The 20,138-nt window shown below is 54.5% G+C and overlaps 9 protein-coding genes across 9 annotated transcripts; 4 read left to right on the top strand and 5 right to left on the bottom strand.

Moving 5' to 3' along the window:
- Window positions 1-509: 509 nt before the first annotated feature.
- Window positions 510-1,773, bottom strand: P153DRAFT_112960 (uncharacterized protein). Its single transcript, XM_033661921.1, has one exon. It carries the CDS (start codon window positions 1,408-1,410, stop codon window positions 718-720), a length of 693 nt encoding a protein of 230 aa, XP_033519822.1. The 5' UTR covers window positions 1,411-1,773; the 3' UTR covers window positions 510-717.
- Window positions 1,774-1,958: 185 nt separating this feature from the next.
- Window positions 1,959-3,035, top strand: P153DRAFT_250838 (uncharacterized protein; the record flags this gene model as incomplete). Its single annotated transcript, XM_033662708.1, has 2 exons — window positions 1,959-2,104; window positions 2,153-3,035. Coding segments are annotated over 2 exons (1,029 nt in total), but the record flags the coding sequence as incomplete, so codon positions are not given.
- Window positions 3,036-3,143: 108 nt separating this feature from the next.
- P153DRAFT_300233 (Pkinase-domain-containing protein) lies at window positions 3,144-4,500 on the top strand (the record flags this gene model as incomplete). The annotated part of the gene is made up of 2 exons (XM_033664320.1): window positions 3,144-3,479; window positions 3,529-4,500. The coding sequence occupies 2 exons, from the start codon at window positions 3,144-3,146 to the stop codon at window positions 4,498-4,500; spliced, it is 1,308 nt and encodes a 435-aa protein (XP_033519820.1).
- An 806-nt stretch (window positions 4,501-5,306) lies between these two features.
- On the bottom strand, window positions 5,307-6,178 carry P153DRAFT_370091 (uncharacterized protein). The gene has a single exon (XM_033668946.1). It carries the CDS (start codon window positions 5,764-5,766, stop codon window positions 5,446-5,448), a length of 321 nt encoding a protein of 106 aa, XP_033519819.1. The 5' UTR covers window positions 5,767-6,178; the 3' UTR covers window positions 5,307-5,445.
- Window positions 6,179-6,900: 722 nt separating this feature from the next.
- P153DRAFT_389582 (uncharacterized protein) lies at window positions 6,901-7,744 on the bottom strand (the record flags this gene model as incomplete). Its single annotated transcript, XM_033670856.1, has 2 exons — window positions 6,901-7,279; window positions 7,347-7,744. The coding sequence occupies 2 exons, from the start codon at window positions 7,742-7,744 to the stop codon at window positions 6,901-6,903; spliced, it is 777 nt and encodes a 258-aa protein (XP_033519818.1).
- Window positions 7,745-8,184: 440 nt separating this feature from the next.
- P153DRAFT_389581 (uncharacterized protein) lies at window positions 8,185-9,594 on the top strand (the record flags this gene model as incomplete). The annotated part of the gene is made up of 1 exon (XM_033670855.1): window positions 8,185-9,594. The coding sequence occupies one exon, from the start codon at window positions 8,185-8,187 to the stop codon at window positions 9,592-9,594; it is 1,410 nt and encodes a 469-aa protein (XP_033519817.1).
- A 1,797-nt stretch (window positions 9,595-11,391) lies between these two features.
- P153DRAFT_370086 (acetoacetate-CoA ligase) lies at window positions 11,392-14,130 on the bottom strand. Its single transcript, XM_033668945.1, has 5 exons — window positions 13,883-14,130; window positions 13,476-13,580; window positions 12,612-13,409; window positions 11,652-12,563; window positions 11,392-11,588 (listed from the first exon to the last, which is right to left on the bottom strand). The coding sequence occupies exons 1-5, from the start codon at window positions 13,994-13,996 to the stop codon at window positions 11,403-11,405; spliced, it is 2,115 nt and encodes a 704-aa protein (XP_033519816.1). The 5' UTR covers window positions 13,997-14,130; the 3' UTR covers window positions 11,392-11,402.
- A 3,834-nt stretch (window positions 14,131-17,964) lies between these two features.
- P153DRAFT_370083 (long chronological lifespan protein 2) lies at window positions 17,965-18,730 on the bottom strand. Its single transcript, XM_033668944.1, has 2 exons — window positions 18,472-18,730; window positions 17,965-18,326 (listed from the first exon to the last, which is right to left on the bottom strand). Exons 1-2 carry the CDS (start codon window positions 18,644-18,646, stop codon window positions 18,133-18,135), a joined length of 369 nt encoding a protein of 122 aa, XP_033519815.1. The 5' UTR covers window positions 18,647-18,730; the 3' UTR covers window positions 17,965-18,132.
- A 160-nt stretch (window positions 18,731-18,890) lies between these two features.
- On the top strand, window positions 18,891-19,667 carry P153DRAFT_370082 (H/ACA ribonucleoprotein-like protein complex subunit 3). The gene is made up of 3 exons (XM_033668943.1): window positions 18,891-18,922; window positions 18,981-19,162; window positions 19,252-19,667. Exons 2-3 carry the CDS (start codon window positions 18,982-18,984, stop codon window positions 19,275-19,277), a joined length of 207 nt encoding a protein of 68 aa, XP_033519814.1. The 5' UTR covers window positions 18,891-18,922; window position 18,981; the 3' UTR covers window positions 19,278-19,667.
- The last annotated feature ends 471 nt before the right edge of the window (window positions 19,668-20,138 follow it).

Here is a 20,138-nt window from a genome sequence, read left to right as displayed (position 1 = left end):
CTGACCATCTACGCTGAGCACGAGGCGGGCTGCTGTTTTGTTCTATCTTGGCCCTATGTCAAGCACTTCGACCAGGCCACACGTCTGCAGTTGACATGCGCTCTACAACTTGACCTTCCTGCACTCTCGGTAGGGCAGTACAGGCAGCACAGGCATTCTTCATCGCCTGTGGTGCAGGCAGTTGTCACTTCACGAGTCCGTCCACGACATGCCGTCGCAACTACGTACCCACGCAAGCGCTCAGCTGCAGTACTACGAGTCCAGCAACAACTCCCGCCTACCCGCGCCTTGCTTTGGTAGGACAGTCATCAACGGCTCCCTACCCTTCTTGCAGTCGGAAACATGCACGTGGCCAGATGTTGCGCGGAGCCATGTGCCCAGACCCAGGTTGATACTCTGTAGTCTTGATCTCTGTCTGCATTAAATAGTTGCGTGAAACCCTGTGGGCTCGGTGGACTGCCCGGCGATGAGAAGGACGGACATGCAGGGAGCGAGCAAAGGCTGAAGAGGCTGCTTCTCGGGGACAAGCTGGAGGGCTCGGGCTAAGGGCTTGGCGTCATTTAGAGCGGCTGGCGGAACATTGAGGCGGCGGGCTCACGAAATGCAGCGGCACGACCATCACGACTGACACGAGCGACGACGGCAGCGCATCAGTGAACGTGTCTCGGACCCAGCCGCAGTACCTTTCTCTATTTCTTCTCGGGCCCATTCCTACGCTCACCGCCAGGCTGTAGTTGCAGAGTGCTGGACGTCTGCCCTCTCGGTTAGGCTGTGACACTCCAACGTGCGAACCTTCTTGATGCTGCAGTCTCGCGCCCTCTGATGCCATTCCTGCCTACATGGCTGGGTTGCGCAGGACCCAGGATATAGACCAGTGGAGACCAGAGGATCCGTCTGTCCGGGAGAGAGACAGGCCCCGGGAGCGGTCGCGGCCACGCATCGACGACGCCCGGCCAGCGTCACCACGGCCACGCGCGGCGAGGGACTCGTCCAGACGGCGCACCCACGACGCCGACGCTCGCCCGCCGCCCAAGCATCCAAGGGACCGTTCACGTGAGAGGAGTCTGAGCAGAGAGCGGACGCGCCGCCGCAGTCGCAGTCGCGGAGCCTCGCGAGAGGAGCGCTATCGCCGCTCGAGGAGGGAAGCCAGCTCGGACAGGGTTTCGCACCCACGCCGTCACGACACCCACCACCACCACCACCGCGACTCGACGCCATCCTCCAAACGCCACCGCAGCCGCTCGGCATCTCCCAAGGGCTCCCACAAGCGCGCCAGGCGAGACAGGAGTCGCAGCACCGTCCGCTCGCGCTCGCGGCCACGTCGCGCAAATTCGACGCATCGGCCTGTACAGAGGCCATACTCCCCACCCCCCCGCGACCGAGCACCACGACGACCAACGCCAGACACATACATCCCGCACGCTTCGTCTCGCCGTCGCTCCCCCTCGGCCGACTCCTACTACCGGCCGCTCTCGCACCGGGCTCGCAGGAGATCTATCTCGCCTGACAGAAGGTCGAGACGTGCTGAGACGCCTCGGAGGTCTTCTCCCAGGAGATCCCACCGGCAGCACAACACGCCCTTTGACGAAGCCAGGGAGAGGACATACAAGCCCAGCTCTGCCCGCGACAGAGACCCAAGTCGCAGCCGTATACCCAGGCGCGCCAGGTCTCGCACCCCACCCCGCCGACAGTCTCCAGCGCCCGCCAGAAGAAGCCCCCCGCCCAACTCCAGGCGTGGAAGGGCGTCGCCCGGCAGGAGCCGCTCCCCTCGTGCACCACCTCGACGACGATCATCCCGGTCTCCCTCACGTGCGCCAAAAGTTCAACCCAAAGCAGGCAAGGAAGTCGAGCCTAACGAATCAGGCCGTGCAAACAAGCCAGCTTCCAGACGAGGCTCGCCTGCACCTGCATCAGGTAACCTCCCTGACACAGCAAAAGACAGGGAAGAGGACGACAAGATGAGAGGAGCATACCACTACCAAGGCCGCGGGGGCTTCTCGCACTCTCCGCAATACCCGCCACAGAACCAATATTCACCTCCAGGCCAGTCACCTTATCAAGGGGGTAGGGGGGCGTGGAACGGGCAGCCGTATCCTAATCAGGGGTGAGTCTTTTATGGTTTTACACTCGACTGTATGCTAACGTATGTCAGATCTCCCATGCAGGGCTTCTCGCCAAACCAGTCGCCATATAACCAAAATTACTCGCCTGGGTACTACCAGAACCAGGGCCAGTCGTACGCTCAACCGGGCTTCCAAGGCAGTCCCTATCGAGGAAGCGGATATCGAGGCAACCACTTCAGTGGTCCGGACCGACGCACGTCAGGACCTGCTCCCAATCCAGCCTTGGGCATGCAGGGCGGGCGTGGGCGAGGCGCAACGCCGACGCAATTCTCGAACCTCTCCTGGACTCCAGCATCAGGCACACGAGGTGGTCGCCCTGCCACCGAAGCTCCACGTCAACAGCCTCCTACTGTCGTTCAGGCATCTGCAGAGACTCCGTCCACAGCCGTTGACGCTGACGACAATCCGTTCCGGCCGTCCAAGGACCTGCGTGTAGAGGATGAGGGCCCCAAGGCAGAGAAGAACGCAGTAGTTTCATCAAAGCCAGGTCCTGTTACTCCTACCCAGCCAAAGTCAGGGTTCAGCTTTTCTCTGAAAACAAAACATCCAGTGCCTCCAGCTGCGGTCAAGCCCAAAGTGGAATTGGAAGAGCCTGAGAAGCCAGAACCATCCACCAAACAATCTTTGCTTGATCCAAAAGCCAAGGATGCGTCGACACGAGTTGAGCCCAGGAATGACAGGGACCGGGACCATCGGGATAGAGAACATGATCGTGAGCGTGAGCGCGAGAGAGAGCGAGAGCGAGATCGTGAGTTTCGAGACAGAGACCGTCGGTACGACGACCACTACGATCGAAGACCCGCCTATCGTGACCCTCGCGACCGAGACCCTCGCGACACGCGCGACCCGCGAGATACGTATTACCGCGATAGGGAGAGAGACTACCGAGATCCACGAGACAGAGATCTTCGCGACATGCGGGATGTCAGAGAACGAGATCCCCGAGATGTACGAGACCCACGGGACACACGGGACCCACGAGATGTTCGCGACGTTCGCGACGTTCGCGACGTTCGTGACATGCGCGAGCGAGACCGTAGAGAGCCTTACCCCCCTCGTCGACCAGATGACCGGCGGCCGGACTCTCGTCTTGACACTCGTCTTGAGATCCGCCCTGAGCGAAAAGACGCGCCTCCCACACTACCAAAGACCAAGATTGTTATAAGGAAGCGTGTAAAACCTCGACCGACTCTTTCTCCTGACTTTGCTGCATCGGACTCGGTATACTACCGGAAGCCAGGCAACGAGTCCGTCGTTGGTTCTGGTACTTACGGCAAAGTTTTCAAGGGTGTACACGTCTATACTAAGGATATGGTTGCACTCAAGAAGATACGAATGGAGGGTGAGCGCGATGGCGTAAGTAGCTTCTACTCCTGATTGTTGTTCCTTCACTAACTTTCTACAGTTTCCTGTCACCGCTATTCGAGAGATCAAGCTCTTACAGTCGCTCAACCACGTCAACATTGTCAAGCTGCAAGAAGTCATGGTCGAGAAGAACGACTGCTTCATGGTTTTTGAATACTCAGCTCACGACCTCACGGGTCTCTTGAACCACCCTACCTTCAAACTCGAGGAGTCGCACAAGAAGGATCTAGCCAAGCAGCTATTTGAAGGGCTTGACTACCTACACCGGAGGGGTGTTCTACACCGCGATATCAAGGCCGCGAACATTTTGGTGTCCAACACGGGCCAGCTGAAGCTTGCAGATTTTGGATTGGCGAGATTCTACGCAAAGAGTGGGAAATTAGACTACACCAACCGCGTCATCACGATCTGGTACCGATCCCCCGAACTCCTGCTCGGCGAAACCCAGTACGGCCCCGCAGTCGACATCTGGTCCGCAGCATGCGTACTCGTCGAGATCTTCACACGGCACGCCATCTTCCCCGGCGACGGCGGCGAAATCAACCAGCTAGATAAAATCTACCACGTCCTCGGCACGCCCACGGTAGCAGACTGGCCCGGCATCGTCGACATGCAGTGGTTCGAGCTGCTGCGCCCCACGGAGCAGCGCACGTCCGTCTTTGAGGAAAAATACAAGGATAGAGTTAGTCCCATGGCGTTTGAACTGCTGCAGGCTATGTTCTTGTATGATCCGGCGGCGCGCCCGACCGCCGCGGATGTCCTCGAGCATCCGTTCTTCGCCAGTGAGGCCCCGGTTCCGATGCGTGCTGAGGCGCTGAAGGAACTGCAGGGCGATTGGCATGAGTTTGAGAGTAAGGCGCTGCGCAAGGAGAAGGAGAGGGTTGATAAGGAGGCGCGAAGGGCGGCGAGGGAAGAGACGGCGCGGAAGGAGGAAGGGAAACGCAGGATGGAGGTTGATAGTGAGCGGGAGGCTAAGCGCGCGAAGAGTGGTGAGGGGGAGGTTGTTACTTAGTTTTGCCGTTGCGGTGACGATGACGAAAGGCTGGGTTGGGGTGGTGGAGAAATTAGTACGTAGAAGTTATGTCCCGGGGATTGATGTTTGGTATGGGTTATATAATGGGGGGGGGGGGGGGGGCTTTTTATGTGATTTTTGAGATGTGTTTGGGGCTTCTGGGTTCTTTTATATACCTCTTTGCGCGGGTCTCTTCTCTCCTCTATCCATTTTTTTTTTATCTTCGTTGGTGGAAAAGTTGCTGTTGCTGCTGCTGCTTCTTACTCGCTGGTGTAGATTTATTGTCTAGACGGAAATATGTCATTTAAACATATCCCTTGCACTTCTCCTCTACAACGCACGCACGCACGCACGCACGCATCAATTCCTCTTGTTCTAGATCGCCATCGTTGTTGCTATCACAATCCCAATCCTCCCATGTTCGCTCGTCAGTCAGTGGCTTCGTATCTTATGTATCGCTGCACACATGTCTGGGAAATGTGTGGGTGCGGACTTGCGGTATATGTATAGTTGAATTGAGGAGTGTGAAGAGTTTTGGGGTAGACTAGGCTGTGGGATGGGTGGGTGAGTGAGTGGGAGAGTGCTGGGGGGGATAGAGATTGGGTGTGTAAGCTGTCTTTTCTTCGCACTGAAGATTAGGGTGATGGTACGGGGGTAAAGGATACACATGGGGTTGGTTAGGGCGTGTTCTTGCACCATCACGCGTACACATATTGCAGAATAGATTTATGTATACTACTACTCAAGACATCACTAAATTCCACACCGCAGTATCCTTCCCATCTTCCCCTCCCACCCCCCATAGTGCGAAGACTCGCATCCCCCTTTGCCAACGCGTACTCACCGACAAAATCCGCATCTTACCTCCATCTACCAAACACAGCCACCTCCCCCTTTCTCCCACACTTGCTTTTCGCGGCTCATCAACGGCGGGACTTTACTTGTTCAGCGATGTCGCGTATTCCCAGCGTAACGGTAGGGGGAGAGGATACGTTTCTGCATGGGCGGACCCAACCTCCCGGGGGGCGAGGTGACTTGCATGGAGTCATGCTTGCGTCGACTTCGTCTTTGCATACGAGACTTTGTGTGTTGAGGGGCTATGAGTTTGTTTGTTGGGCGCGGTGGGTGGGGTGTGTATGTGGCTGGTATTTTCCAGGGCGAGGTGGCTGTTGTGATGGAGGGGGCTGTGATGTTCGTGTTCAGTAGCTGGGTATCCCGGGGATGGACTGGGCGGGCAGGAAGAAGAAGAAATGCGTCCGTATTCATCTCGTGATGCCCGCCACGTCCCCCCTCGGTGACATACTTCTTCTTTGCTGGTTATGCACTAGATGGGCCCTCAGCAGCTGGGAAAAGAGTCATGATTACATAGTGTGTGTTTTCTCTACTCCCGCTCCCGGCCTTTGTAGAGGGTATGCAAGGAGGGGAGGGAAACTGGCATGGTGGGGTTCCGGTCACCTGCGGAGTGGTACGGCCGTTGAGTGTGGCGTTTCAAGGGCGTTGGTGGACGACAACGGTTTTTGTCACTAAGACGCACACTCGCTGCCCCGCGGTGGTGCAATCCCAGCCGCATGCGAAGGAGGCTGATGGTTGCCACCACATACTTGCTTGCTACCAATGAGGAGTACGATGCAGACTGTGAAAAGAATGGATACGCTTGCAAGCTGTGTGAGAGAGTAATGGACATGGATTGGGTGGATGTGAGTGGGCACGCAGCTGCGATAACTTGACGCACAATGAACACACTAAAATATCTGTAGCAGCACTAAAGAATACAACCTGGTTGTCTTTTCATGAAGTTTTTTTTCCTCAGCACCGCCTGTAGCCGTCTAGACAAGTATGCATGAAGTTGTAGAGAAGAAGACCTACCTTTTAAGCCTACTTCTTGATCTCCTCAGCTCTTGGTGTTTCTGCACAGTATCATGTCGAAGATAAAACCGCTTTCGGACTGCGGGGCATTATCGCAGTTGCGTGATGATCGTTCACTACACTGTCGGCTCTTACCACCAATGAGTCGCCATGTGGATCATGATTCGCTGATGGTGAGAGACGACAGGGTTCGGAGGGTTCTTGATGATGACGATCTTGACAACGCACTACAGCCATACAGCATCGCAGAAAGACGCGGCACCTGCCTTTGTGCAGGCTGATCAGCCCGAACGTTGCCATGATGTGCTCCGGTCAAACGCCCGTATCGCGCTGCAAGATAAAGGCGTCGTCAGTTTGACCAGGTCAGGGCTGAAGCAGACTGGCGACGTTTAATGAACTATGCAATAGATTGTGATGAACCAAGAAGCGCCGGGGGCTCTGGTTTTCTGTTCACCTGATGACGGTGGTGTGGAGGAAGCTGCAATTGTGAGTGGTCAATGCGGGCGACGCTTGGAAAAGGTGGTGGTGTTGAGTTCATACGCGGGCGCTACGAGTGTCACAGCAGAAAAGTGTGGAGCGCGAATGGCGGCTGGCGTGACACAGGCTGGGTTTGCGCCATTGGAAGGGTTCGAGTCGGGGTGCAGACCTGCGACGGAGGCCTGGTAAGGTGATGTGGCCTCCCGTGCTGTCGCCGTCGGTCAGAAGCGTTCGCATGTCCGGAATTGCGTGCTTCAGGGTTGCGCCAAGGGCACAGCGCGGTGGTACAAACCTGACCGAGGCCATGGAGAGGGAAGGTTTGGAAGAAGGGTCTGGCATGATCTTCGACGGCCTGCCAGCGCAGAACGAACGGGTCGACAGAGGCGGTGACGGCCAGTCAGGGTCCGTCCACGGCTGCGGCGCCATAGTCCCCACACTGCCAAGGTCGCCGCCAGTGCTGTGAGTGGCCTGCCCCTGAATAGCGGCAAGAGGTCGTGTCGAACGGGCGTAGTCCAGATGAAAGGAGGGCGATCGCAGGGCACGCCGTCCCCTGGCTGGTGACAATTTGTTGCCCGCTCAACGCAGCCGGCTCTCTCGCCTCATCGGACGGGCGATGCAGCTGTGCCTGGCGTGTGCGATGCTCTGGCGCGGGTGGGTGAGCGTGCGAGGCGTGCCAGAGGTGTAACGCCTGAGGCTTGCAACGCTCGAGGCTCTGTGCTGCCAATCGAGTCGCCCACACACGCCATTGCCCAACCAGCGGGCACACCCTCTCTGTCCTGCACGTCGTGTCGACGAGCTGCTGCTGCGCGATCTCGTGAATCGCCAGGCCGCCGTGTGCACCATGCGGACTGCCAAAATGGTCCAGCAGGAGATTGCTATCGGCTAGTGCACGTCCTGCCATGTGCCACGGCCACAAAGCCTTGACTCTGCCAGATCCACCGCATCCTTGGCCGACCCGTTCGTAGTCGTGCTCGCCTGTTGTACTTGAAACCCCGTCGCCTAATCCATCTGCGTGCCTGACTATATCAGCGTCCGCCGTCCTGCCCTGCTGTTGGCCGACTTCTCGCCCCTACAGTTCTATATCCATACCCGTGCCCCTCCTCCACACCACGTCCTGACCGACCCCGTTGCTGCTTCTGCCAAGCTGTTCGACAAGTGTATCACGAGTCTGCCTCGTGCTCCCACGCCACCCACCGTCACATCCATCTCACCCACGTCTCACACTATTGGCGCGTAGAAGCTACACGCCCCAGGTTTCATGCCGCAGCACCAAACGCCCGGTCGAGATTCATAAATAGTAACCACAGCGGGTCCCAAGAACCATTCTTTTACCAACCCATCATGGCCAGCGCCGCCGTGTCCCAGCTCCAGCAATGGACTTTTGAGAAGCCCACCGTACGCTCCAGTACTCTCAACTCCGTTTCGAGTGCCAAATTGGACGACGCCTCGGACACCCTCAGGATAGATACTACTGCCGTCGAGAAGCCCAGTGCCATCTGCAAGAAAGAGAACATTTGCCTCCAGGAACGATACATGTCCAGCGAAGAGGGCCTCTCACCAGCAGACATGGCCTCGGACTCGGAATCAGAGTACGACTACGACGATGTCGTCATCCACGACATCACCAGGGAGTGCCAGAAGGCAAGGACGCTGTCAGTATCGAGGTGGAACAAGGGACAGTCTTGTGACATGGCAGTCCGCGTGTCGTATGCCTTTGCTGGCCGACCAAAGGTTATTGAGCTCGCCACGGTTGCTCCTCCATGCCCACCTGTGCAGCAGCGTGCAGTCTCGGTTGCCCACCTCCCCGTCACAGCCATCAGCAAGCTCAGGAAAGCAGACCAGGCCCAGCGCATGTCACTGACCGTCACTACCACCAACACTCGCCCCCTCTCACCTCCTGCCAGCCGCTCGGTTTCGCCGTCCATCAACTTCGATACTCGACGACCATCCACAAGCCATTCGCCTCTCACCAAGAAGCTCAGCACGCTTGAACTGTCGAGTTCCGCATCCACCACATCTACCATCCAGACCGGTAACTCAAGTCGTAGTGTTACACCTGTCAACGATGCTTCATTTCGACCAGGTAGCGCGACTGCCGAGTCATCTAGCTCGGGTCGTTCCTCCGTTTACGTACCCTCGATTTCTCGCAGCGACCTGCACCGAATCCAGACTTCACAGGCGCAGTTCCGACAGTCACACATTGCACCACTGACACCGGTATCGCCCGCGAGCCACGCCTTTCTCAACACGGATCCTTTTGGAAATCAGAGCGCCGACAACGTCGCTAAGCCTGCGCCACACAGACGACTACGGTCCATCTCCATGAAACTTGCCCTAGCTAGGATTGCCATCTCACCATCATCGAGAAAGCACAGCGCACAGATCAACGGCCAAGCGCCGCCAACACCAAGCTCTCCATTCACGCCTCTCACACCACAGACGGCGCCTCTTGAAGGCATGTCGTCCTACTTCCCGGGCCCAGTTCCCAACAAGCTACGACGCGCGTCCACTATCCTGCGACCAAAGTCTCGTCACGCAGAGTCAGTTAGAGGCCCTTCGCCGGAGATGCCTCCGATCCCCTCTTTCACCTCGAATTCGTCGTTCAACCGGCAATCAAGAATGGTTGCTCGCGGCGCAAACGAGAGGGCACCTACGCTTGAGATTCCTTCTTTCGATGACCTGGAGGATCCCATGGCTAGCATCAAAGCCAAGCGTCTTAGGAAGAGGAAGTCGCTAATGAGCCTGATGTAAGACCCTAGATGACGCTTGGCCTTGTTTCGAAACGAAACGAAACATCTCTCCGCAAATGGACGCGTCAATGTATACAACTAGACGACATTCATGCGCGATCCCAGCCACTGTACATGACACCCCTACCTTTTTTCTACCCCACCATTCTCACATGGGGCATCTTTCGCAAGCGTATCTGCATGTCGGCGCACATCAGGCGTTTTTTCATTATCAAATCATATCGATTCGCAGTTTGGAAGAGGTTACGATACCCTCGCGCATCACATTGGCAGGCGAAGTGCTCGCCGCCGCCGCCACAACCACCACCATCACAGTCATCGTCACATCGCATCGCCATTTTAGCCTGCGTTCTCCTCTTTTTTTGTGTTGTATATTCTCATATGGGGGTCGGATAATGGCAACCATCACAGTATGTGGTGCCCTGGACAGCAAATAGTTCTCTTCACGATATTATGATATCCTTATTTTTTAGTTCTAGTACTTCTGTAGTGACACCAATAGAGATTGTCACTTCCTTCATCATACATACCTACGCTTGTCCTTTGTGCTTGTGACGTCTTGCTCCATCATCACTCTTCACCCCGTCGCGTCGCGTCGTGCTGCATGGCATTGCACCGCATTGCATCGTACGTCCGCGTATCCCCCCATCTACCCGATACACAACATGACGTTATCCCCATCCCCACTCCAACAGCACCCACAGAACCCACCGCGCCGAATTGCGCATCTCGCGAATAATTACATACCCACTCTAACCGTTTTACCGCAGGTCCCAGCTAGTCCCACGAGTCAGTTCAGGGCAGTGCCCCACTGCTCGGAGAAAATCCACCCTGCGTACGTGCGTGCGTTGCGTGCTGATAACAGCACTTTCGAAACGGGCTAATCGATACGAGGCGAGATTTAGACCGGGGAGGGGGGTGATGGTTCGATGGATAGATGATGTAGGATGCAGGATGCAGGCAGGATGGGAAGGATGGGGGGCCGTGATGATGATGATGACGCTGCTGGGTGATGACGACGCATGGGGCGGAGAGAGTTGGACCGAGGGTGCGGGATCAGGATGGGATGGATGGTAGACGAGACGAGGAATTAAATGTGCATGCATGTATGTATGTATAATGTGCATACTATGGAATAGATGTGTTCGCTTCGCGCTCTCGGGTGTTTCCTCCCGCTGCTCCATAATATGTACTGTGTTTATATGGATAAAGTGTGTTTTTGTGCAGATTTAGCCGTTGCCTTACCTGTGTTGTTGCTTTACTTTAATCATATAGCTATAATACAACTGCTCGGTCGGTCGGTTCTTACTTGTCCGGACAGTGCACCAAGACTACCTACATCCATCCACCCCACGCAATAAACCATACCGCCCGAGCGGACAATCCCAAACACCCCGAGTAATTGTATTGCGAAGCCCACCGAGACGAGGGAGCCGCGCAGTCTAGGAACGAGGGAACGGACGCAGGGCCCAATGTCGTGGCCTCATGTCTCACATTGACGAGCGAGTGTAGATAGACCAGGGTGCGCGCCATCTGCAGCGGTCTAAGCGGGGGCAGATGGATGAGGATCGCAGGGGAGATGAAAGCTGGGAGGCCGTAGCTTTTTTGGATGTTTGATCTGCGGGAGGGGCCGCGGCCGTGGGAGATTGGGGGGGTGCTGGGAATCGGGAGCATGGAAATTGGACTTTGGGATCATGGGAGGGAAGCGCGGTTGTGGACGTCATGGGGTGGGCTTTGGGAAGATTGGGACGTGGAACGTGTGTTTGGAGATTGGGAAGCTGGGACGTGGGTTTGTATTTGGTGGGTGCGCTATAGCTTGCTCCTTCTCCTCTTCTCCTTCACGCCGTTCTGCTCCTGCAGTACTTCCTCCATCTTGGCGAATTGGTAGTAGTAACTCAGACTGTCTGGATTAGCCAGTGTACCACTTGCTTTGATGGCCTTGCCGGAAACGATTTGCTTGACTGGGAGCTCGACCTTCTTCCCGTTGATTGTTGTCTGTTGCATGTCAGCTGATGGCAAATCTCTCTTTCATAAAATGTGGATAGGAGGAAGTCATACCGGAATATCCCAAGTTTGGAACACATATCTCGGAGCATGTCTGCGACTTCTCTCCTGACCAATTTTGCTCTTGACCCTATCTGCCAGATCCTGACTGTACTGAAATCCATCGTTCATCTTGAGGAACAACAAGACGCTCTCGTCGTTATCTTCTGGCCTCCTCTGCCCCACACAAATGCTGTCCGCGACTTCTGGAAAATTCTCCTCGATGACGGAGTATATCTCCGCAGAGCCGAACCGCACTCCTGAAGGATTGAGGACTCCGTCTGCGCGACCAAGGAAGAAGACCTGGCCTGTAACAGGATGGACCTCGATGAAATCTCCATGAGTCCAAACGTGCGGGAAACGTGTGTAGTATGCATTGTAATACCTCTCACCACTTTCGTCGCCCCAGAAGAACACGGGTTGGTTAGGGAAACTCGCTGTGGCGACGAGTTCGCCAGGCTCCCCGTGTGGAAGAGCGCGGCCTGGTCCACTCTCAATCGTGCTGTCGTACACCTCAAGTTTTATGCCTAAAGACGGGCCCATACATCCACCCAAATACAAAGGTTCGAGGGGATTCGCAGTCCCAAAGCAACCAGCGAGATCCGTGCCACCAGAGATGTTCTTCAAGAAGACGGTTGATGGAAATCCGGTGTCGTAGAACCACTCAGACACACTATCGGGAAGTACCATACCTGTTGTTGTGACGGAGCGGAGCGCCGATAGGTCGAACTGTTTCTTGGGCACGATGGAGAGTTTCTGCAGCTCTTGCAGGAAGCGGGGTGAGGTGCCGAAGTCGGTTACGCGCTGTTCTTCGAGGATGGAAAGGAAGGCTTGCGGGGAGGGGTTGAAAGGGGAGCCGTCGTACAAGACGCTGCGGGTGCCAAATAGACAGCATTGCAGAGATACAAGGTACATGATCCAGCCAGTCTGTTGCTGTTCAATAGGTGATTGCAAATACAGGTAAAACGAACTTACTGTTGTGTATTGCAACTTGACGCTGTCAGGGCCCAGCTCGCCATGAAGCTTGCCCTCTTTAGCAAAGTTGACCAGAACTCCGCCGGTGGAATGGACTATGCATTTCGGCACACCGGTGGTACCGCTGGAATATACAACGAGGAAGGGGTCGCGGAAAGCCACTCGTTCGAACTTCAGCCCCGTATCACCGTTCGCAGCTTCCAAGAAGGATTGTAGTGTCACTGTCTTCGAGATGTTGTTCACATCTGCTGGCTTCCCGGGGAACCTTGGTTGACTGACTATCCCTTTGAACTCTGAGACGCCTTCCAAACCTTCAACAATCTGCTGGATCTTGGGCCGGAGATCGATAGTCTTCCCATTGTAAATTGTCCAGTCGTCGACAAAAACGTAGGCAGGTTTGATCTGGAGTAAGCGCTCAAGAATTCCCTGCGTCCCCATATCCGTACTGCTGGAGCTGAACAGCCCACCAAGACTCACAGCAGCCATGAAGCAGACGAACGTGTCGATACTATGGCTCGCTACCACTGCGACCCGATCACCTTTCTTCACTCCCTTTGCTCGCATGGCATTGGCAAGCAGACCGACACGTCGGCGAAGGTCACCCCATGACAAATGTCGAACTTCAGTGTTGCCCTCGCGTACTTCTGTTAAAGCGATCTTGGAGTCTTCCTTATGTTTGGTGGTCTGGATGGATGGATTTGATGGCGAAGCTGCGAAGAGGATGTTCTCGGCGAAGTTCAAGTATGTGCCTTCGAACCAATGTGGGATGCTGTCCATATGCGCAGAAGCGTCAACAACCTTACTGCATCAGTAACAATTTCACAGCATGAAGACGTCGGAAGAGACTCAGTATCCGGCACATACATGAGTGTAGCTCCCTTCGTAGATTAGCCCACTGCCATCCCACAAGTCCTCCCAAAACTCCGTTCGTCTATCACCGATACTCCATGCGTACAGTTCGCGAAACGTCTATTTTCGGTATTAGCATCTCGAGCTGTGATTTCGTACCGTCGCCGATTCGATGGATGTCATGTTGCGCCTAACTCTCTTGGCACTTGATGAACTGTGGTACACTTGCATGTCGTGAAACGTCTGGATGTGTTCGTGACGACATGACCGATTTTTCGGTTCTTGTAACTGCGCGACACAAGCATCTTCCCAGACCACCGGAGTGCTGACAGATACCAACGCCAAAACAGTGGACAAAATGAAACACTTGTTTCATCCAAGCCAAATATAGCAAGAACGAGTGGGAGCCACATGAGACGTACCTGCATGTTCAGCCCGCGCTTTCGGTTCGAGGTTTGCATAAACTTCCACATTTCCGTGGACTTTGGATTGGGATGCTGCCATAGCTTGCGAGGAGTTGCGATTGCGGGGGCCATGGTGTATGATTTCTATGGACAAGCGATTAGATCTGATATGTCTCAAATGTCGATAAGTACAATAATGTTGCGGAGAAGTCGTGACAAATGAACCGATGAGTCTACAAGAACAGGTCAAGGTAAGAAGAACAAAGGCTTTGCGGTTAGGTTCCCGATTCAAGCTTTGTAGATACGAAGTAGGTAGTTATCGGTGTCTCTTTTAGCGGATCTGCATTACCGAGGTAGCATCCCCACACGCTAGATTCTCTAGTCAGGAACCGGGACATCTTTCAAATGTGTGATCAAGTCACTCTTCAACACCACACAACCAACAGTATCTGTAACCTATCAAGACACGGGTATCTATGTCTTAGACTAAGTTTTTCCATCTTATTTTGCGTGAACAACTCAACGTTCGCCAGATTTTGACTTCGTAACTGCCCACTTGATTGGGACTAGACATTTGATGCCGACATCGAAGTGGGCTTCCCCACATTGTTCCGCACAACGGAATTGTGGAGAGTAAAGTCGAGCCAATCATTTCCCAAAGTATACATTGAACCGCTACACTCTCTACTATGAAGACGTACAGCAACTTGTATGGACCAAGAAATGGCCAAACTGTCATTGTATTGTTGGGGGGAAACATAACCTCGACAGATCTGGTGGTAATCCGGTGGATGAAGCTTTGAGGGTATTGAGTCAGAAGAACGTTATTTCTGGCTGGTTAAGGTCTTTTCGAGGTTCTCAACACTGATTATACAAAAGTTCGTAAGCATCTTGCTTACTTTTTAGTGCCACAACCGTGATGTCTTTACTCTTTGTTAGACCTTTGTGTAGTAGTCGTCCTCCCAAATTAACTGTACTATATGATTCCTCAGAGAACGAGTGATTAGTGTACGCTGAGTACAGAGGAAGAAAAGAACCTTGCATCTCAACGGTGATAAGTGGAATCGAGATAACCTCGTGATGCTCACGTGCACCCGTGTACCACGCTAACCTCAACTTCGGGACCCTGATTTAACTCGATCGGGCGCGCAACCAAAACACCCAAACAAACACAGGGACAAACTCTTATTCATACTCAACGCCACGTCGCCGCGCGTGTATATCTTTGATGAGCAGGCAATAAGCAATGGCGCGAACACACTCGTACTACACAACAAGCCCGACGCGCTCTCCGCGTCGCAGCCCGGCACGTCGCCCAACCTCAGAGGATGGGTCGCAGTATGAGATGGACCTGGACGCGCTAGGCCTCAACTCGACATTCGAGTCTACAGACCTGGACGGGAACCTTGAACCGGTTGACTGCGTGGAAACAAGCGACATCGAGGGCCCCGAGGACTTCACCATGAACATGACCTACTGGATGACGGCAGACCTGCCTTTGTCGCAGATCAAGTCGCGGAAAGAAGCGAAAGGAAAGAGGCAAGAGACGCGGATGGACGCGAGACAGACGGATACCGAGGAGCAAACTTCCGTAGGAGGCGGCGACGACGCTATGGTAGAGGAAGGCTCAAGCGGCCGCAAGGACGGGGGCTCACATTCTATCGCACCCACGATGCGCGCAAACGGCACGCCTGACAAACGCGTGTATAGTACGCCCGCGTCTGAGCGATCCATGCAGCACGACGAGAAAGTCAGGAGTTTTCTGAGTGCGCTGCCGGACACGGAGATGGATAGCGCACTCATGGGAACACCGCCGCACGTGCCCAAGCAAAGCTTTTTGCAAGTACCACGATCCTCGCCGCCAAAAGCCCGATCGCTACAGCCCACAGTCGAGGACTGCGACACCACGCCGCGAAAGCCCACACAAGAGACAGTCATCCACCACCGCTATGTGTCTTCGGCCATCGACACGAGCGGGAACACGGCGATGCAAAAACGCATCGCTGAACTGGAATCGCGGCTCGAGACCCACGAGTTGGCCGCAAAGACGCGCATCACAGAGCTCGAGACAATTCTCTCCTACACTCGCACAGAGCTTGAAGGCGCACGTGTGGACAACTACAAGCACAAGGAAAGGTTCAGCAGCCTTGGGAAAGATATGGAACAACAGAAGGCCGAACACGAGACGGCTCGTTCGCTTTCAGAAGCTCAACGGAAATCTCGAGAGCAAGCGCTGCAGGAGACTGTGAAAGCTAAGATGCAAGACTATGGCGAGGAACTGCGCCAGCAAAATCTATCCAAGCTGCAGAGCCAGCGGGCGGATTTTGAGCAACAGCTGAGGGCGCTGGAGGAGTCCAAGAGAGCTATCGACGAACAGATGTCAGCAAAAGCACGAACGTTGGAGCAGGTCCAGGCGGAGTTGACTCAGCTCAGGCAGTCAAACAAACACGAGGCTGAGGACGATGGCCATTCAGAGTCTAAGAAGCACCAGAGCATTGTAGAGGCCGCTGAGAGAGAGCGCGAGAAGCTGTCCACGCAGCTTTCGTCTGTACAGACTCGAGCAGACGGATTACAGGCAGAACTCCAGAAGGCTACCGTTGATGCCAGGGCAGCCCGCGAAGAAGCCCAGAACTGGAATGCGATGCATACCGCCATGGACGCGAAACATCGCGCACAAAAATCGCACAACTCCGATCTTGAAAAACAGCTCCAGTCCGCACTGTTTGAGTTGGAATGTGCGCAAGCCGATGTCGCCGCGAAGCAACAACTCTTCCAGACGAACCTGGACCTCAACGCTCGCCTCCGAGACTTGAAGGCGGAGCTTGAGGCAAGCCATGCTGGAAATACCACCAAATCTTTGCAACTCAACGACAATGCCAAACTCGAATCACGTATCGACTCGCTTCAAAGTCAGCTCGAGTCTTGCCGAACTGACCTCGCGTCGAAGGAGCAGCAATTATCACACCGTACCGAGTCGCAAGAACAGTCCGAGCAACATCTCGATACCGCTCAGGGCCGAATCCAAGGCCTCGAGACTGCCATTGCAGCTCTCCGTCAGCAACTAGCCGAGTCACGCCGCGACAGCGCCAAAGCCCGAACGGAAATCGAAAGACTGGAAGGTGACCTTGAGGACGCGAATGACGGATTACAGGACGCACGCGCAGAAGCAGATCGTCGCGTCGCAGATGTTGAGAAAAAGCTCAACGCGATGAAAGAAAGAAAGATCGAGGCTGAGAACAAGCTCAAAGAACTTCAATCACAGCATCACGACTTGATCGAACGACACGAAGTAGTGATGGAAGACGTCCGCGACAACGCCGAAGACGCAGTCCGCAAAGCCGGCGCACTGCTCGACCAGGAACGCAACGAGAAGAAACGCATCGTCAAAGACCTCCACCGCGCAAAAGCTGATATGGCAAAGCTCCAAGCCGAAACTGCACAGCGCGCTGCCGAAGAGCCCTCCGACGATGAGAGCTCCACCGCCCTCTCCGTCCCAGACAGCACAAGGGATACGGAGCTCGCCAACCTCCGCGAGATCATCCGACGACAAGTTGCAGAGACCAAAACCCTAAAGTCCGAAGCCGCAGCATTGCGGAAAGAGAACAAAACCCTCAAAGCAGCGGAAACTTCCTCGCAGACTAAAGACGATCTGCAATCTACAATCGCCTCCCTGCAATCTCAACTCCTCGCCTCACAAACAGAAGCTGCAGCTTTGCAATCTCGGCTCGATACCCAGGCTGAGGATTTCGCTGCTATCAATACCGCCATGGATGAGCGTCTCGCCACCGCGTTGTCTAAGCTGATGAAGGAACGCGCAAAGAGCGTTGTTGGGAAGCGGGACGGGCAGTGGGTCGAGTCTGTCGGCAAAATACAGAGCGAGAAGGAATTGATGGGCAAGGTGTTGATGAGGCAGTGGGGGAGGGAGGAGACTGGCATCGCGGATGAGAAGAGTGGAGAAAGGCAGGGGTATTTGTACAAGTATGCTAAGAGGTCTTGATGTGGGGTTATTTTGGTGGGTGGGTGTTAATACCCGGTAATATCGTTAGGTGTTGGATGGGTGGGCACGGGGAATGGCGTTTTGGTCTTGGTGTTGTTCTGGTATGAAATGACACGAATTTACGATGGCGGTCGGAATATCCGTCTAAATTTTATCTTCTGTTCGTTCGTGCTTGTACTCCTCTTGGTATACCACGCAATTCTACGTTGAATTTCATATCCTCAACGCCTTCGGTATTGTTCATCGTTCATCGCTTATGCTTGTTATTTCCTCACAACAGCCCCTTCCGCGCCAGCTCGACCTTCTTCGCAAACTCGCCAGCCTTGTACCCTCCCTTGGATCCGCAGATGGCTATCCCCTCGCCCAACTCGACTTTATCCTCGACGCCTTGCCACGCGCAGGGACAGTGGTGCGGAAAGTGGACGCAAGAGAGTGTGCCGGGGCAGAGGTAGTGGGAGCATTGCGCTATGGAGGGAGTCAGCATGACATACTGGATAAATAAAATCATCTTGCGAGAGAGTAACAGCAAAGAAGAAGTGTGTATGGAGGTGGAAGAATGCAGGGTATGGAACGAGGATGGCAGAAGAAAGAAAATAGAACGTGTACATACCATTCTCATACTGCGCCTGATACCACGTACTATCACTCCTCACGTTCTGGGCCTGCTGCTGCTGATGTTGCTGTCCTCCACCGCCATTGAACATCTGATCGAAGAAGCCGAATTGCGCATGTGCGCCAAACACCCAGGCGCTCAGAATAACCAGGAAAAGACTTGTGCGCGCCATGCTCGAATTTGTGGGGGAGAATCAAACGGAATGCGACAATTATGCTGTGACGTGGTAGTTCAGAAGGTGCGAAGTGTTTGGCGCGTTGATGGTGATGTGGAGCTTAGGATAAGGCGAGTAGTGCAAACCGTGCAAACACGTCAGATTGCCAAGGAAAGAGCTCGGTGGTCCGCAGAAAATGTCCGCACGGGCGAAGATTTCAGAAGCTCACAACCAGCACCAGCACCGAACTTCCACAAACCCGCCCACCCAGCACCACTTCACAAATACCGCCACGTACGTCCTTGCTATCTTGCGCAAGCTACACACAACCCGCGACTAACACCTGCCCCAGCATGCATCTTATGTTCGTCCCCGACCCGCAGAACCCGGCCAAGCGCATCTACACGCTGAAGAAGGTCATCGACGGTGACGTCTCCAAGAGCGCGCACCCGGCCCGCTTCTCTCCCGATGACAAGTACTCGAGGCATCGCGTTACCATCAAGAAGCGATACGGCCTGCTTTTGACGCAGCAGAGTGAGTTTCCTACATTCCGGGCGAAGAAGAGGAGAATATAAGAATTCGAGAAGGAATTGTAATAAGGGATCAGGACTAACGTAGAACAGAGAACAAGGTTGCGGAGCGATCGTAGAGAATGTTTAGACCGATGCGTGGGATCAATGAGGGAGAGAGGGAAGCGCGCGACGAGACAAGACGAAACGCGGAGTGAGGGGGGTTGGGTTGAGAGTCTTGATGGATGTGCGACCCGTGAAGATGAGAAGGAAGTGGAAAAGGTACGGCACGACACGGCACGGCGTTTTATGGCGTATGGGCTTGTTGTAGACGAGAATTGCATCATGGCTTGGTCTTCTACGGCTACGGCTGGGAGCTTCGCTTGAGATATCACAACAGCGTCAAGAATCGATTCGAAAATGTTCAGTTGGTATGTTCTGTGTGATCTGCGTATCTTTTACAGTTTGCGATCGAGGCATGCGATAATCTCTCCAACACCGCTGCTGCTACTGCGCTGCCGCCACGCCTTGTTCTACGGGGCATCACCATTGAATCCTGACACTGCTCTGCCGATCTGAGCTCTTTAACATGATCGTCGATCGCGCCTGTATAGGTTTTGCCTCTAATAGCAGCTGTCAGTTCCTGTACCTCTACTCTAGAATGCAACAGCCTGTGCTAACACACTCGTAGCGGCTCGAGTACTCCGCGTCACCAGACAATTCCAACACGACTTCTTGCGCTCAATCCCCTAATCCCTTGACAGAATCTCTTCGGAAACGAATAAAGCATACTCGACCACATTTACTCCAAAGCCTACAAAGTTGTGACTGGCACGATCCACATTAACTACATCAGCAGTTCAGCCTGAGCAAGCCCGAGCGAGGATATGTCGTCGTGTGATTATTGTGATATTGGCGAGGAAGACGCAACGGTTGCAGGTGCTGCAAGGTCGCAAGCCCAAAGTAGATACAAATCGTTGAGATCTTGCCGCGAGGTTGTG

The sequence above is a fragment of the Dothidotthia symphoricarpi genome (genome assembly GCF_010015815.1).
Source record: "Dothidotthia symphoricarpi CBS 119687 unplaced genomic scaffold P153scaffold_20, whole genome shotgun sequence".
Classification (NCBI taxonomy): Eukaryota; Fungi; Ascomycota; class Dothideomycetes; order Pleosporales; family Dothidotthiaceae; genus Dothidotthia; species Dothidotthia symphoricarpi.
This window is presented reverse-complemented; position numbering and strand designations above follow the sequence as displayed.

Coding starts and splice junctions, on each gene's coding strand:
- P153DRAFT_112960 (XM_033661921.1), bottom strand. CDS start 1,410: ATGTGTCTGGCGTTGGTCGTCGTGGTGCTCGGTCGCGGGGGGGTGGGG.
- P153DRAFT_370091 (XM_033668946.1), bottom strand. CDS start 5,766: ATGAATACGGACGCATTTCTTCTTCTTCCTGCCCGCCCAGTCCATCCC.
- P153DRAFT_370086 (XM_033668945.1), bottom strand. CDS start 13,996: ATGGCCCCCGCAATCGCAACTCCTCGCAAGCTATGGCAGCATCCCAAT. Junction 13,581..13,882: donor AGCGCGGGCTGAACATGCAG/GTACGTCTCATG, acceptor TACCGAAAATAG/ACGTTTCGCGAACTGTACGC. Junction 11,589..11,651: donor TCCAAACTTGGGATATTCCG/GTATGACTTCCT, acceptor GACATGCAACAG/ACAACAATCAACGGGAAGAA.
- P153DRAFT_370083 (XM_033668944.1), bottom strand. CDS start 18,646: ATGGCGCGCACAAGTCTTTTCCTGGTTATTCTGAGCGCCTGGGTGTTT. Junction 18,327..18,471: donor TCAGGCGCAGTATGAGAATG/GTATGTACACGT, acceptor CTCCCTCCATAG/CGCAATGCTCCCACTACCTC.
- P153DRAFT_370082 (XM_033668943.1), top strand. CDS start 18,982: ATGCATCTTATGTTCGTCCCCGACCCGCAGAACCCGGCCAAGCGCATC. Junction 19,163..19,251: donor CCTGCTTTTGACGCAGCAGA/GTGAGTTTCCTA, acceptor AACGTAGAACAG/AGAACAAGGTTGCGGAGCGA.